The sequence below is a fragment of the Haliaeetus albicilla genome, chromosome Z (genome assembly GCF_947461875.1).
Source record: "Haliaeetus albicilla chromosome Z, bHalAlb1.1, whole genome shotgun sequence".
Classification (NCBI taxonomy): Eukaryota; Metazoa; Chordata; class Aves; order Accipitriformes; family Accipitridae; genus Haliaeetus; species Haliaeetus albicilla.
The window spans coordinates 24607729-24625394 of NC_091516.1; the positions used below are offsets into that span (position 1 = coordinate 24607729).

The window sequence follows — 17666 nt, forward strand, 5'->3', positions numbered from 1 at the left end:
GTACTTTTAGAAGGAAAGGCTTATCTCTGCAAAACCAATAGATATATTAGCTTTCTCTGAGCTCTATGCTATCTTGGCTAGACTGCTAGAAATAGCCAACTTAGCGTATCAGTAGGTGGGCTAGCTACCTTTACATTACTTTGGTTATTTCTTGCACTATAGCCTACAGTATAAACAAAACTTTAGAAGAGATTGGATGGCACTCTGTAGGGAGCATTCAACACAACTTCAACAAGCATTAGGTAGCCAGAAACAAGTACTTGTTTTCTACTAATATCACCATGAAAGGGACTTCGTCTTTGAGAAACACTGTTTACTTGTCCTTCAAATTCCTAAAAAGCCAGTCAGGTTTTGGTTCAGGCTAAGTATTAAATAAAGGCATTTTTTCCCTTCTTTTTTCTAACACCATCTCTTTGGTATAATGTGTAGTCATATTGCATATGTGTAGAGCCATATTCCATTCTTTTGATTCCAGTGAATTTACTCTAGTTATACAAGAGTTTCACAGAGTAAAGCCCAGCATGATGGCTTGTTAGTTCCATACTCATCCCCTTCACATACATGAGGGTCAATGTTTATTTAATCATAGAATGGGTTGGGTTGGAAAGGACCTTTACAGATCATCTAGTCCAACCCTCCTGCCATGGGCAGGGACATCTTTCACTAGATCAGGTTGCTCAAAGTCCTGTCCAACCTCACCTTGAACACTTCCAGTGATGGGACATCCAGAACTTCTCTGGGCAACCTATTCCAGTGTCTCACCACCTGCATTGTGAAAAAAATTCTTCCTTATATCCCATCTAAATCTATCCTCTTCCAGTTTAAAATCATTGCCCCTTGTCCTGTCAGTACAGGCCTTAGTAAAAAGTCTTTCTCCATATTCCATATAAGCTCCCTTTATATATTAAAAGTCTGCAGCAAGGTCCCCTGGAGCCTTCTTTTCTCCAGCTGAACATAGAATCAGAGAATCACAGAATACCTTGAGTTGGAAAGGACCCATAAGGATCATAGAGTCCAACTCCCTGCTCCTTGCAGGACTACTTGAAACTAAACCATATGACTAAGAGCATCACCCAAATGCTCCTCAAACTCTGACAGGCTTCATGCTGTGACCACTTCCTGGGGGACCTGTTCCAGTGACTGACCACCATCTCAGTGAAGAACCTTTTCCTAATGTCAAATTGAACTTCCCCTTACACAGCTTTATTCTGTTTCCTCGTGTCCTATCGCTGGCCACCAGAGAGAGGAGATCAGGACCTCCTCCTCTGCTGCCCTCCTTGAGGAAGATGTAGACTGTGATAAGGTCACCCCTTAGCCTTCTCTTCTCCAAGCTGAACAAACCAAGTGACCCCAGCTAGTCCTCATGTCTTGCCCTTGACACCTTTCACCATCTTGGTTGTCCTCCTCTACACACATTTCACTTCAATAGTCTGATGTCCTTCTTATACTGAGGCGCCCACAACTGCCCACAGTACTCAAGGTGGGGCCGCACCAGTGCAGTGTAGAGTGGGACAATCACCTCCCTCGACAGGCTAGCGATGCTGTGCTTGATGCACCCCAGCACACGGTTGGTCCTTTTGGCTGCCAGGGCACACTGTTGACTCACATTCAACTTGCCATCAACCCAAACCCCCTTCTTTTTCCACGGGGCTGCTCTCCAGCCTCTCATCCCCCAGTTTGTACGTATAATCAGGATTACACCATCCCAGGTAGACAATCCTGCACTTGCTCTTGCTAAATTTCACAGTTGGTAATTGCCCAGCTCTCTAGTCTGTCCAGATCTCTCTGTAAGGCCTCTCTACCCTCAAGGGAGTCCACAGCTCCTTCTAGTTTAGTATCAGCAAACTTACTTAATGTACATTTGATTCCTGCATCGAGATGATTTATAAAAACATTAAAGAGCACTGGCCCTAAAATTGAGCCCTGGGGTACCCCACTAGTGACTGACCACCAACCTGATGTGACTGCATTTACTAGAACTCTTTGAGCCTGACCCATCAGCCAATTACTTAGCCAACATATTATGGGCTTGTCTAGCTGTATGCTGGACATTTTGTCCAGAAGGATGCTATGAGAGACAGTTTCAAAAGCTTTGCTAAAATCCAGAAAACCCACATGTACTGGCTTCCCTTGGTCAACTAGATGGGTGATTTGGTCACAAAAGGATATTAATTTGTTAAACTGGACTTTAACCTCATGAACCCACTTTCTACCCCAACTCTCTCAGCCTTTCTTCATAGGAGAGGTGTTCCAGCCCTCTGATCATTTTTGTGACCCTCTGGATCTGCTATAACAGGTCAATGTCTGTCTTGTACTAGGAACCCCAGAGCTGGATTCAGTACTCCAAGTGGGGCCTCATCAGAGTAGAGTAGAGGGGGAGAATCCCCTCCCTAGCCCTGCTGGCTATGCTTCTTTTTATGCAGCGGAGGATAAAATTGGCTTTCTGGTCTGCAAGCAGACATTGCCAGCTCACATCCAATTTTTCATCCACCAGTATGCCCAAGTCCTTCTCTGCAGGGCTGCTCTCAGTCAATTCATCACTCAGTCTGTATTGATATTGGGGTTTGCCCCGGCCCAGGTGCAGGGCCTTGCACTTGGCCTTGTTGAACTTCATGAGGTTTGCATGAGTCCAATCATGCTAAGTATGATACATTATTTACAACAGAATTATTGATTCCCTAATAACAATATTGCAGAAAACATTATTTATGCAAGAAGTAGGCCTTTGGTGGCCACAGATCAGTACCCACACTTTTATTTGCCTAGCCAGCTTCCTGCATGTAGTGACTCAAGTTGGTATTTTGCCTCCTGGTTGTTTATTTATTTTACTCCTGCAGAAATTATATTCATAAGAACTGTAACTAAATTTGCCAGGCAAATTTGGCTTGTCTAGGGAAAGTTGGCTTGTCTATCCATGCCCACTTTTCTTGTCTCAAAGTTAACTATTCCCGTAACATTTCTGGTATTTCACTATTTCAACAAGGTGCAGAAGTCTGTAGGAGACAGTCTCCTAAACATAAAGAATGAAAGATTTTTGCAGTTGCAATGCCAAGGTGCATGGCAAAACATACCAGTGCATCTACATTGTGGCAGGCAAGGTGCTTATTAACAAAAGGATATGGAAAAATTTTTACACATCTTTTCAATATATTGTCAATTGAATGATTTGGACATGAAGTTGGGCAGACCCAACCAGACATTTTGAAAAAGTGAACTCATAAAGTCAGTGCAGTCCTGCTGCATCTTCCTTTTTCGTAACAATTTGGTGTTTATGGCTTTCCTTCACATTTCCATTATGGTATGCTGAAAGAATAAAAAAGACTCTTTTTTCCCCTGGATAAGGACAAACACAGAAGTTGTATTGAGGATGAGAGGGAATCATAACACTGTGCAACATTTGGGAAAGAGGTAAGAGCAACATGGTGGGAAAAGAGAGATGCAAGATGGTGTTACTGTGTGTATAGCAAGGTCTCATGCCTGCTGGCACCAGGGAAAGGGGAGGGCTAACACAGTCTGCCTAAGATCTTGTGGGAGCAGAAAGGCCCACAGCATATTTTTCTCGCAGGTGCAGTGCAGAAATCAGAATCTGTCCAGAAAAGTGATTATTAAGGGGTGTGAAAATAAAGGAGAGTGAAGATTGTCCAACATTACATCATTTTTCAAACCCCTGTAGTGAACAGTTGCATCAAAATTCACATCCACAGAAATAACCCACCTCTGGCTCATAGTTGCTTGCTTATATGGAGATTTGTTTCTTAGGAAAAGCATTTCAAACTTTGATGACTGCTGAGAGTGGCAGGAGTTGATGAGGTCCTCCTCTGCAAATCTCTTTCATTGTTTTTGGTAATTACAGATAAAGGCAGCTTTGGCATGGAGTTGCTATTCTTTCTGGCATGGATTATTGCAAGGCTTCTAACTCTAGCTGAGCACAAATACACATCTACTTTAGACCTTTGGGGGGGGGACACGACTTGAACTAAGTCCCTCTACAAACTGGAGCCTGGAGAAATAAATACTAGGGTTTCAGGTTGTTTACATTAAGAGAAGTGAATATTTTAATATATTAAAAGTTGTTAACTTCTTTCAGAAACTTTACTGGAAACAAGTGACTAGGTTTGAAGAATGAAACATGATTCCCATTCGCTTGCTTTTCTTTCATATTCACTTGCTAATAATTGCCTGTCAAGCCAAACCCTCAGCTACCTTTTCCCTTCGCAAAATCCCCTGCAGTGTATAGATAACAGAGAAGACTAGAAGTACCTCTTACGGCTCCCACTCTTTGTGTGCTCTCCAAGATGAACTTGCCATTTTGGGTGACTTCTGACTTTTACAAATGGCTGTGTACTCCTTCTTCATATGAGTTCTCATTTATACCCTACAGAGGTCAGAGGATGTGTGGTGACTGTATCTCATAATGTCGTCTCACTAATCTGCTGTGGTCCTTCCTTGCCTGTTAAATGCTCTGTGCTGTGGCACTCTGCAAAGCATCCACACTGAGATAAGGGACCCGTACTATTAATTTGAACCCTGCCTAGAGGAAGAAACTAGTCTGGCTTGGTGTCATGCAAGATGCTGTGTATTTCACTCTAGCAGGATTAAGTTCACTAGATGGTTTCAGCTTCCCTATTTTAAGCATAGACAGGATCAGAAACAGAATTTACTTTTTAAAATCAAAATTTATGCCCCCACCCCGCTATTTAATTTTTTTTTCCCAGAGTCTTTTTAACTATCTTTTTTTTTTTTCCTACAAATCCTATGGTTTTGAATCCAAAAGTAGATACTTGAGTTTAAGAGAATCTGGAATACTGTCCTGAAGCAGCATAGCTCTGAAACACAAACTACTCTACAAATCTATTGTGAAAATATATCAGCTTAGGCTGAAAGCAGTTTACCTGCTTTTGTTTGATGGGTGATAACGGGGAAACTAATGAGCTCAAACAACAAAACCCCAAAGTTTGCTCTTGGAGAGGGGACAAGGGAAGTTTTGCAAGAGTGATTCCTAGTGTTCATGAATCATCACAGCACTAGCTACATCCAGAATGGCACATTTTTTTCTGAAAAACCCTGGCCATTAACCAAAGGAGGGAAATTGGAAGAAAAATCTGAATAGTTCTGTGGCACATGTCTAATGAAAGTACCCATTCTTTTCCCTAATGCAAAGAATTACTGAAAAATAAGTGGGTTTTCATTTCAAAACAGACAATATGAAGAAACTGTGAAAAGAAGAAGAAACTGTGAGGCAGCTGATCGAAATGAAGTTTGAATTTCCCTTGCAGTTCAATGGTTCTGAGGTTAATAAATTATAGTAAATCGTGGTAACAGCAGGTCTATGTGAAGCAAAGGGATGTCTGATGGGTTTTATGGCATTTCTAAGGGATAGGTGGAGCATGTATCAAGCTTGGCAAACAAGTTATTCAGTGTGGTGTACAAGGCCTGCACTAGGACTGCCTGCATGCTGCATATACTTTTTTCTTTGCTACCTACCACTGTAAACCAAAAGTACCTCTACTGAATGTAGTGGAGCATAAACAGGTTTGGCTTGCACCACAGTATCTCTGCTAGCTTGTCTATATTGCTCAGGAATGACTGGGATGCTGGGGGAGTTGCTTGCAGTTATTTTCATTTTTTTTAGTTCATAGCCTATTGTGAATATAATTTTTATTGTTACACTGCTAAAACTGTTTTTTGTAGTGCTAGATACTTTGTAGACACTTTTCACTTCTGTGCATGCTTGTAATGATCAAAAATTGCTTCAGTTAATTATATAACATTACAAAAGCATTGAACTAGTGGTACTTCTAATATGCTTTTAATAGCATCCTTTTTATGCTAAATGCTACACAACAGAATATGTTATCTTTCTGCTTACATTTCTTCTGAAAAAGTGGTAAGTTTATTTACTTGTCTATTTTCTCTTGTGATAATTTACACCCCTGTGATACATTTGCAAAACTGCGTTTTGCCCTGATTTTGTACTGACATAGGTGTAAATGACTGCTGGAGGAATTTCACAATTAAGTTTTGTGGATAAAGGTGGGAGGAAGGATGGCTTCAATAATTTAAAGGAAATCTGTTCAGATTATTCTAGAGTTAACTCAGTATGGAAAAAGTTCTTCTGTTTTCAAAAAAAACAAAGGAAAAAGGAACGACAAACACATGCAGATGCTGTCCTTTCTCTCTTGGATAGTTCAAAATGGTTTGGATTTAAAAATTCACTCTTGGCAGGCATTTAGTCCACAAGGAATGTGTACTTGTTAAATCCTGGCCAAAAAAAAAAAAGGGGGTGGGGGTGGGGGAGGAAGTTGTGAAATTAAGAAATTAAAAATGTAAGGAATTCTATTCTTTTGAAGGATAATCTTTAAAAGCCAAACCCTGCATTCTGATTTGTACTGAGGACCTCCACAGAGTGTGCTGTCTGAACTCGTAAAACACATGAAACTTCACCTAAGGTCAAATACTCGGAATACACACTGCTCAGTGCTAAAAAGATACCTGGGTGTTGACCTTTCTTCTGGAAGCCCCGCCAGCCTCAGGGCTGGTATGGGTCTGCTGTGGGGGAAAAGAAGGAGAGCCATGGAGAGCACATGTCAGGGCACGTGCTCTCCTTGACCTCTGTTGGGCCCAGGTGTTCTTTGGATGCTGTTCTGCAGCATGGATCTGGGAGTAGTGAAGGTCTGGTGGGTCAGGGGGGAAGTTTTATGCTCTCCTTCTCCCCTCACATCAAATTGGGAAAAAGCCCTGCCCTGCTAGCCTGTCATTTCACACTGCTGCAGGCAGGTTTCCTTCCTCCCAGTGCACAGGTTGTTCCCCAGCAGATAAAGCCTGGCTGCTGAGGATGTGTCAGTGCTAAGGTGTGTGCCTGGGTAGACGCAGAGCTGAGCCTTTGTGAAATCATTGTGGAAAGCTGGGAGACACGGGGCTTTATTAATGTGATTCAGATGTTGATTTCCAGCTATGTTCTGTACTCTGAGCTCCAACCTCATTTACAAACTGATCCCTCCTTCTAGAAACTCATTTTTAAAGCAAAGGTAGGAAACTGAGGAGTTGTAGAGTTCATACCTCAATACCCGTATGGGGACAGAGAGACCTTTACTTTGGGGAAGAGGGTTGGTGGGGAATTAGGTGATTAGAGATCATCGTAGGAAAGATGCTGACAGAATAAACATCACGTGTTTGCTTTTTATATTCAGCTATTAATGTTTTTGGGTTTGTTTTTAATTTTTGGACACAGGACCTGTGAAGGGCGAAACATCCGGTACAGGACATGCAGCAATGTGGTAAGTGAAGTATAGCTTTGATATGATACAAATCATCACATACGACAGTTGCGTCCAAATTACATAAAATGACTTGGTAATGTGATAGTTAAACTACTATAGCTATCTAAACTGCCTTCATACCTCAGGACTATGGCAAACTTTTGTCAGTTTCTTGAAAAACTGGAGAGATTATGGCATAGCATGATGCTAAAACTCTTTGGAAGGGATCACAGTCACAGCCTTTTCAAATAGAGTGTCAGTGAAACTTTGGAGTTGCTCTTTACAGTCCCCCTGGCAGAATCAAGACCACTCGTGTTCCCAGTATTATTTTGATAACCAGCTGGTTCACACTGGGGAGTCTGTCAGGATGGAAGATTAACCTGCTAAGGATTGAAGACAAGTCAGTAAGAGATATATGTTTCTCCTCACCTGTGCTCTCCCAGCATTGCTATTCTGTTGCATGTCTTCGAAAAGCAGTTTTAGATAGCCTGCACCAGTGTTTTGGCCTTTCCAAAGGCTCTTGCTTGTTTTTTATATATGGTGGATACAGTTTTCAATACAATAAAATAAGAAACTTCAACTTCTTTGGTCACTGAAGTGAAAGTGTGTTTTCACTGGTGAAAATGGAAATAAAGACTTTCATACGGAAAGTTTTATTGGGTGCCAAGAATAGTAAAAGCTCTCAAATTACATAGGCAAATGTCAGTTTTACCAGTAAAGATGGAAAATGAAATCAAATGTGCACTGGGCCAAGCTTTCTCATGCCTGATAGGGACGTATTCAGAATCCTTTCAATAGGTGCTTTGTCTAAAAAAGTTTAAAAGTTTAAGTTAAAAAAATGAATCTGTTCCCTCATATTTAGCTCATATTTTCTTCAATAGACTACAGTTCATAATGAAAGAAACTGCTTCTATCTGAGTTGTAGTCTCCCATGCATAAGATTTCTCACATTTCTTCCTCTGAAATTTGTTCTGGGTGTATGCTTTGGGTTCCTGAAATCTCTCATCAGTCTAGACATCTGCTTCACTAACTGATAACAACCAGAGTAGTCAATAAATAGGTCTGCTGGCTGATTAACAGTCCAGTTTCCATCTCTGAGGCACTTAGGCTACACCACAACCATGGTGGGAATGGGAAGGTTGATTTGTGTCAGTCAAGTTGCATGCTGTAGCTCTGTGGAATATCACAGACACACACACACACACTAAAAAAAAAAAAAAAGAAAAGAGAGAGAGACTGTTAAAGGCTAATTGGACTACAATCAGACCCATCAGTTTTGGTCTGGTTTGTGATTGCATGCACCTTGTGACAGTCCCCTTCCCCTTCTGACCTGCCCTTGTGTACGCTAAGAGCAGTGAGGCAAACTAGCATCCTGCTCTGCTGCCATAGGCACTATCATTTGCAAGATTTTGCTACAGCTGGTTTTAATTCATCCTGAAATTAAATTACAGGGGGGAGGAAAGAATGAGATAAAGAAATAGAGGGGCAAGGGGAGAGAATGATGTGGCTGTTTCTTCAGTGACCTGTATTATTCTAGGGATACTGAACCATTTTCATAGCATAGACTACAAGAGAGATTGATACTGCTGTCTATAAAGCTTCTGAGCAGTCCTTAAAAGAACAAATCCAGTCCAGTGTGTTCACCACTTGCATCGCCTGGTGTTGATCAGAAACTGGAAAGATTATGGGTATAAAGCCACACGTATACATAGTAAAAGAAGGAAAGAGGGAATCTGAAGATGATTTAGGGTTGAATTGCATCTGCTTTTTTTCTTCTTACTATTCATATTGACTCCAAGTATGTTTCCAGCCATTTTAGAATATAAGCATGCAGTCAAGAGAGCGAGTCATTTGTTTTTCTTTAGAAAATTACTCTGAATGCAATGAAAACATGCTTTTTTATCTAGGTGAGTTGTTATACTAAACACTATGCAAAACAAGCAAAAATATTTCCAAACTGCGAGTAGGATTGACTTTTTTAGTAGGTTTTTTGTTGTTGGGGTTTTTTTTTCAAGCTAGCACGCTCTCATTCCTTCTTTTAGGCATGTTCTTTGCTGCCAGGTTCTCTCCAGCTTTTGTAGCAGGCTATCATGCCACCTCATTTGCCCTTTCTCTTTTTCAGTGCTTCTGCCACTATGCTGGTATTTGCTTTCTCTTCCCCCATTTACACAAAAATCTGTCTGGAATGTGTACTGTTTCCATGCCTCCTCTCTTCATTCTCCTCCATTACCAAACCCCTTTTTGTGATTGAAAACATTTTTATTTTCCTTGATATTTTTCCTTTTATTGCACTGCAGTCTGAATCAGACCAGAAAAAAATGAGAGGCATGAGACCGCAACTTCATTCCCAAAGGAGTTTGCTCTTCATATTTACTTGCTTATACCTGCTAACATGATGATGAACACTACATATAAAGCTGCTCTTGAGACTTTGCTTTTTGACATGAAAATAGACAATGCTGGAAGCTGCAAAATGTTACTATCTCTTTCAGCAAGGTTTAGAGCAGTTCTGTTAAGACTAAGATAAAATTTGTAGGTTGTAGATCCCATTAATCAGACCACCAAAACTTGTAAACACCAGTAAACACTACCTGCAGCTCTTTTTTATATATACCTCACTTTCTTCACTTGACTGAAATACCAACTATAATGACATCCCCCATTTTTTGGCTTGCATTCAGACAGGCTACTTCCATCCCTGCTTCTTATAAGCTCATGCTGCATTTTGTACACACCAGCACTGATACTGCCCATCTTACTTTTGACAAAATGACACTGTCTTCTTTCCATGCACCAAAGCCCAGCCTGTTGGAAAGTGTCAGACCTAAACTTCCATATAAGTGCCTAATCCTCAGAAGCATTGGCTTGTGTGTATGAGAAGCATCATCACGAGGTAGAATTTTTTCAGATCTACAAAAATGATTAGCAGGATTTAATTTTTCTACCCTCTGGTGGCTAGAAATGCCATGTAAAGTCTTCTGCAATCAAAACTCCCACTTTGCATTTTAAATAAAAAATAAATTAAAAAAAAAACCCAACTACTACACATATCTCCCTGCTAACACCAGATTTACTTAATGTCAGTTTAGTTTTCAAGTAAAAATTCTTCCAAACTCAGATTATTTATTGTGACTACAGTCTGTTCTTCAAAATGCTGGTTTTTAATAACTACCATCTTATTTCTGAATGGGTGCATTTTAAAACCTCAGTGTGTTGTCTAGGAATTATTTCTTTGTACTTGGAAACAAGTGCTTTTATTATGTTGCTAATGGTAGAAGCTTTGACTTCTGGATTTGCTACTTTCTCAATAAGCAGACTTGTGAATCTTTGACTATTAAAAAATAGAACAACTCCCCCTCCCCCATTGCTGCCATTCTGTGTAAATCCATCAAGAATCTTTGTAGACCAAACAACCTGGATCACTTCCATTACAGTGGCATTTCAGGACTCCGTTCAGGACTTTTCAGGAGTCATAGATTTAAATTCAGTATTTCTGATTTTTTTTTTTATTTGTTTAAATATCTCTTTCTGATCTGCCAGTGTGGCACCCATGGTGCATTTAGGAAAGTGTATGCTAATAGTAGGTACTTGTATTAGTTTTTAACTGAAATATTTGGAAGTTTTTAAAGCTGAAATACAAGTTACTGTATCTAATTTAAACACTTCACTTTAATATTTAAAAGATATGAACAAACAAACCTTTTTAAATAGCATGAAAAGCTGCATGTTGAATTATATGCCAAAAATGGGAACATACTTTTTAAAAAAAGACATTTTTTGTAATTGATTTTATAAATATTTCTAATGACGAACCTTCGTGGAGGTTTAGATTTATACTTCACTGACTGTTTTAGCCCTCATCTCTGTTTCATGTTTATTTAATACAGACTAGAAGCATCTGCTGATATTCCCCCATATATTCATATTATTTCTCTCATGTTTCTCTCTGTCAGATACTGCAGTGTCTTGGGGTTGTCAGAGAAAGCTATAGTATGAGCCCCTCTCAATTTAAGCAGCTAAGCATGATCCTAATCTATTTAGAAGTTCACAGGAGTAGAGTAGTGAAAAAACTGGCTGCAAGAAATTTAATTCAAGCAGGCACTCAACAAGGCTTCAAGGCCAAGTGGAGTTTCTGTTAAATCCCTAGATCTCCTAAATCTCTGTACTTTTATCTAAAGTTCTTATTTAGTCTTGGGCAAGCCCCTGCTTGAGGATTTCATGCTTTCTTTCTCAGTAGGGAAATCGGTGCAGCTGAAACGCTGTGCGTACTTCATGGAACTGGTTCAATAAGCTGTTCTGTCAGATGCTACACAGAGTAGTCCAGTTGTTAGTCATTTTTTGCACAGAGGAAAAGCTCCAGGTATAGTAAATCTTTCTTGGCCTTTGCAAATATATAAGCCCATATATTGTAAACTGTTTTAAGGTTCTTTGACTGTTTCCACCTATTGCAGCTTAGATATGATCTTCCACATTTCACCCGCTAAGTAAACTTTAAAAAGCTTAACCCTCTTTTGTCCCATGAAATCTGATCTACCTATCACCATCAAGGGACATCTGGGATTCATCTTATCTTTTCCACTGGTTTGTTGATTAATAGAAATTGTTTTTAAAGGGATTCAAACATCGCAAAACTCCATGGACCTTATGAATTACAACAGGGTCAAATAGGAGGTCAAGTTAAAAAAAAAAATTTTGGATGTGAGGAAGCAAATGAAGCCGTAATAATATGGCCAGCATTAGGTGCCTGAGAGGTAAAGATGAAACTCCTGTGTTTATTTTAAAATAGGTTTCATACATCAAAAGGGTTTCTGATCATCTTTAAAATGATATATATTTTCATTGCAGTGGAGGAAATCCTGACCTGATAGGATGAATGGATATTACAGGTATCCAGCACAGGCTCCATGTTTCAGGAATATCTCATGAGCCATCACAAGCTCAAGGTCATGAAACAGCCATCTAGGACTCACAGAGTTAGAGGTGGAACAGTTGTTTCCTATTCACTGGAAATTTTCTTCCCTAAAAAGTCTTAATGAATAGGAAGCTTGAAGATAAATGGACTTAGACGAGACTTTCAAGTTTATTAGTTCTTTCTGATTCTTCAAGGAGTGCAATGGCAGCAGTTCCTCATGTCTTCAGGGCCCCACAGATAATTTCCAAAAGAAAACAAAACTGGTACAATTTGAATATAGCACCAAAGCTGGATTAACCTGAAGCAGGACTGTAGTGCTTTTGCGGCCAGATGCCAGTGCTGCTGCATGCTCCAAGGCAAACACAGGCCATGCGGATGTGGTTAGCAAAATACCTCGCAGAACTACATAACCTATGCAAAGGTATGCTGCCTTGGGTTCACTGCTACACTGACTTGGCCCGTGACTTCTGGCTGTCTCAAAGTGTGGGCACACCTTTGTCTGTCAATCTGTTGTGCAGGTAGACAAACTGCATACTGTTAAATAGCTTCCAGGATCAGACCCTTAGGTGGAGTAAAACGTAACTTCACTCAGGCCAATGAAGCTGTGCTAGCTGGCAGCTGTAGAGGATCCCCTTCCACTAAGCCCCTGTGCACATGCTGAAAGCAGGCTGATTTTTTTTAAAAGGGGAAAAGACTTTGTGGAGTCATAGTCTACAGTTTCTCCTGTCCAGGAGCCAGCACTGCAGAAATGAGGCACAGGAAGACTGCCTCAAAACAGCAAAGACTCTTATCTAAAGGTGTGTGAAGAGTTTAGAAGAAAATAGCAATTTACAGCTTGAACAAATATGCAACAAAACACTGGCTTTGCCTTATCTGTTATTTCAGCAACTAGAATACTCATTTATAGGCTGTAAGCTTGTATCTGTCTTTCATTATATGATTGCACAAAGCCCAGCACAAAAAGGCTCTGATCCCCACTGACATAATACAAACAGTAAATAGTAAGTTTAGAAAGAAAAAACAAAACATGGACAAGCGATTAATAAGCAGTGCCGAGTTCTGTACAGTTCCTACTTTTTCAGTCTCAGTGACCTGTGTCTAATGATGGGTCATATTCGGACCACTACTTTCCTTAACATCGTCCATTTGGTATAAAAAAACATTACACAGGTTATGCAGGTGTTATGTGTGTAGGTACAAGTACATGTACGTTCTTAACTGGAAGGAAAGTTCCCCCCTGAGGGAAAGGGACCTTCAAGACCATCAAGTAGATTTTGGATTCAGGATTTCAGTAGGAGAAAAGTGGTGGGCCAGACTGTGACCCCCTTTTTATATCTGTGTGCCAAGATAAGTATGCATGTCTGCGTTTCTGACTGCTTGAATGTATTCTTTGAGTGGCTTCAAGTTTCACATGAAAACTTTTTGAAACACAAGCTCTACTATTTAAATCCATTGTTTTATTTTGATCATGATATCAAAGACTGGAAGTATTTAACATTGATCCTGGTCACCTGCCGTGTCCTGAAAGCTTGTTATGTTGACTGTACATTTTTCTTTCTTTGATTTAAAAATAAAATCCAACACAACAAACTTAGTATTGAATACTGTACAAAGCAGGATTATGAACTCTGTATGTTGTGTGCTTTATTGGGCCTTTCTGTCTTTGTAAAAATAAAGCTATTGCAAGCCAGGAAGTTTCGAATGTAGAGCCAAGCTTGAACCAAACAAGAGAGTTGGCTTGGATCTCTGCAATAAGCCTAAGCCAAGCCAATAGACCTGACTGTATTCACTTATGGACAGAAAAATTCAGAGAAGGGTATTCACCAGAAGATTTTGTGGCAGGAAATAAGGCCACAGTGTTCCTCTTTCCTTGTCTTTTCTCTAGTTGAAGACAGAGCTAAACCAGACCTTGGGTCAGGCTGTAACTGTCTTGTTCGTCCTCTGTTTAAAAGCAGAACATAAAGACCACTTTTTCTCTAATTACACAGCTATAGAGGAATAATGAATTTCCCACATATTTTTCTGCTCTCTTCACTCTGTGCTGCTGTCCAAATTTTGTCCTGTATCAACAATTTGCCCAGATCACAAAAAGGGCCTGATTGCCTCTAAGTTTTTCTGGAGATTTTAAAATCCAACTGAAATACTTCCAATATTTTACTTCTTTTTTTTAATCTTCCATAACATATGAATAGAAAAACTGCCTGCTGTCTAAGTCCTCCAGCAGTAAAATTCCAGTTACAAGTTTGGACTTTCAACCCCCACTTTCAAAAAGGATGAATGAGCTCTGGATTATTGCTCTTTGATACATATTCTTCTAGAGCAAGATTTAGCCCAAATCCTTTTTTTCTCTTACACCTTAACCTTTTGTACCAGGAATACTATTCCCTTGCACTTAGACAACAGAACTTTTGACTGACGCTTGACCCCATTACTTTTGGGCTGCATCACACTCAAATACAAAGCAAATTAACTGAAAATTGCTCTCACAGTACAAAGCAAATTAGCCGAAGATCTGTGGCTTAAGACCATGGCTTGTATGTGTGTATAGTTCACTGTAAGAAATGTTTGGAGTGGTGTGATCCTACATCATTCAACATTCAAACAAAATGGGCATAACCACATTGCCAGTCTACAGTGAATGAGAGGCCAGACTGGGCCTGGATTTGGGCCAAGGGTATACAAATGACAAATTTATAGCCAAGATTCTGCCAATTTGCTTCAAGGGGAGATCTGAAAGCTTGAGTTTTAAGACAGGTTTTATTTTAGACCTTAATACTAAACAATGATCCTTTAATGTCATAAATGACATGCAGCCCCCATGCCATTCATTATTGAAAGCTGTAACAAACTGCCCTGTTTAAAAGCAGAAAAGCATTAGTGAATGAAGGTGTAGAAAAAGGTCTGAGAAAGAGAGTCAATTATTTAAACCTCAGAAGAGCTATTTTGCCTCAATAGGAGCAAGATTTTCCTAGCTGGGAGGGAAAGTCTGTGAATAAGGTTGTCATTATTGATAATTGAATTTCTACAGGATGGAGTAGTTTAAGGACAAAGAGAGAATACAGGCATCTTATAAGGATATTGTCTAGTTATGTGGTTGTATATATATATCAAAATCCTTTCCTATCAAGTCTATAATCGACATATATGATTCTCTGTAGAAAAATGTTACAGTCCTCAAGTAAATGGTATAGTAGGTATTCATCTCACCTCGTATTTAACCAGGTATCATTGAGAAGCAGATTTCCTTACAGCAGCAAGGTGGAGGACTATGGGACCTTAATAACCTGTGGCAGCCATATTGCCAACATTTGTTTTTTTGTCACAGTTGTCATTATGTTTAAGGTTTTTCCTAAAGCTTAGCTCCTGTATTCCCATAATTATGTGAGAAGTTCAGGTTTCTTCTAAAAAAAACCAATGAATCTCTAGCCTTTGTGGTTGCTTGCACAGGAAAACTTGAAATATCATTCTTCAAGGATCAAAAACTGGAAAGGGAATAAAAAGAACTCATGTTTATTTTGCCTGAAATCTCTTGATTTTGAAGCCCTTCTTGCTTACTTGAGAACTTGACTCATGGTTTTCAGTGCTAAATGATGTCAAGAAAGTATATGTGAGTAAGAAAAGCGTCACGTTCTCATCAGCAAGGGACTTTGTTTTTTATATCAGGTGTACTGGGTTCGGAGTAGGTTTTATGTGTCTTACAAACCTCCTGAAGATTAACAGAGGGGCTTTTTAAAGGTCTTTGCAGTAAAATAATACTAAGTCACTAATTAAGCAAGTTATGAAATCTTAGGTTAAAGAAATGCAAATATGTATCACATTTTTCTGGTTCTTCTTGCCCTACCAACTGATTTAGGTCACTGGGGTGAAAAAAAGCTAGTGAGGAGAGCTTAAATAATCGAACAATTAAATCACATATTTCTTTCTTCTTTCTCTTCAAAGAGGAAAATTTGGCTGGAAGAGAGTGGTTGTGCACACGCACTTCTCCACATACGTGCACAAGTGGAAAGAGATTCAGCAAGAGCATTTCAGGGCTGCAGCTAAGACACGTACAGTGCATTTCTTATGTCCCAAGCATATTTACACATGGTCTTGATGTTCTTTCAGTACTTTTGCAGAAAGAAGAAAGCAAGCTATAATTATCCAGTTGAAATATGTGTAGCTGTAGCTATTTCAATCAGTCGTCTTTGTCTAAACAGAAAAATTCTCCACACCTGGCAGCTGTGGAGCACAGCCGGCTGCATGATACTGCGACTGGCTGTCCCAAATAGACCTGTTGACCTTTTTCTCTTTCTTTTCTGCAGGACTGCCCACCAGAAGCAGGTGATTTTCGTGCCCAGCAGTGCTCTGCTCACAATGACGTCAAGTACCAGGGACAGTTTTACGAGTGGCTTCCCATCTCCAACGACCCTGACAACCCATGCTCCCTGAAATGCCAGGCCAGAGGAGCGGCTCTAATTGTGGAGCTGGCACCAAAGGTTCTGGATGGGACCCGGTGCTACACTGAATCCCTGGACATGTGCATCAGTGGCTTGTGCCAAGTAAGGAAAGCAGCCCTACCCTAATGCCTTTCTTCATGACTTGTCCCCTCAGATCTCTCTCATGTGCTCAATCTCTCTCCTCCTCCATACTTGCATCATTTTAAGGTCTTCATTTTAATTATCTGTTTTCATTCTCTTAAGTTGAGTTCTTCTACCTTGTTTGGAAGAGGTATACAAATTCAAAGGTTATTTTCTCACTTTATGCTGTTTCCTTGGGGTTTTTTGGAGGAATGTATTCTCAGTTTTGAACTCTTTTGTACAGTTAGCTGCAGTAGCAGATGTCATTTGAAAGCACTGTAAGAAAATAATGTTTTAGCTTTTAATTTGGATATACCAAAGTTTTCCAAGTTGTCATGGTTTAAGCCCAGCTGGCCATAAAGCACCATGAAGCTGCTCAATCACTCCTCCCCCTGTGGTGGGATGAGGAGAAGAAAATAAAAAGGAAAGCTTGTGGATCGACACAAGGACAGGGAGGGATCACTTACCAATTATGGTCACAGGCAAAAAACAGACTCAACTTGGGGAAAAAACAAAATCAATTTAATTTACTACCAATCGAATCAAAACAAGGATAATGAGAAGTAAAACCAAACCTTGGAACCCCTTCCCCCCACCCCTCCTTCCTTCCCAGCTCAGCTCCACTCCCGTTTCTCTCTCCCTCCTCCCCCCAGCAGCGCAGGGGGACAGGGAATGGGGGTTGGGGTCAGTTCATCACACCTTGTCTCTGCCGCTCCTTCCTCCTCAGGGGGAGGACTCCTCACTCTTCCCCTGCTCCAGCGTGGGGTCCCTCCCACAAGAGACAGTTCTCCACCAACTTCTCCCACGTGGGTCCTTCTCATGGGCTGCAGTCCTTCACGAACTGCTCCAGCATGGGTCCCTTCCACAGGCCAATCTTCAGTCACTGACTGCTCCAGCGTGGGCTTTCCCATGGAGTCACGGCCATCTTGGGGGTATCCC

At 40.3% G+C, this 17666-nt stretch overlaps 1 protein-coding gene across 5 annotated transcripts in view; it reads left to right on the top strand.

Moving 5' to 3' along the window:
* Positions 1-17666, top strand: part of ADAMTSL1 (ADAMTS like 1) — a 482116-nt gene that overhangs the window by 314827 nt on the left and 149623 nt on the right. For all 5 annotated transcript variants that reach the window (XM_069777337.1, XM_069777336.1, XM_069777338.1 and 2 more), the window contains 2 exons: positions 7232-7277; positions 16473-16709. In XM_069777337.1, the coding sequence (XP_069633438.1) occupies positions 7232-7277; positions 16473-16709 (283 nt within the window). The remainder of the gene's footprint in view (positions 1-7231; positions 7278-16472; positions 16710-17666) is intronic.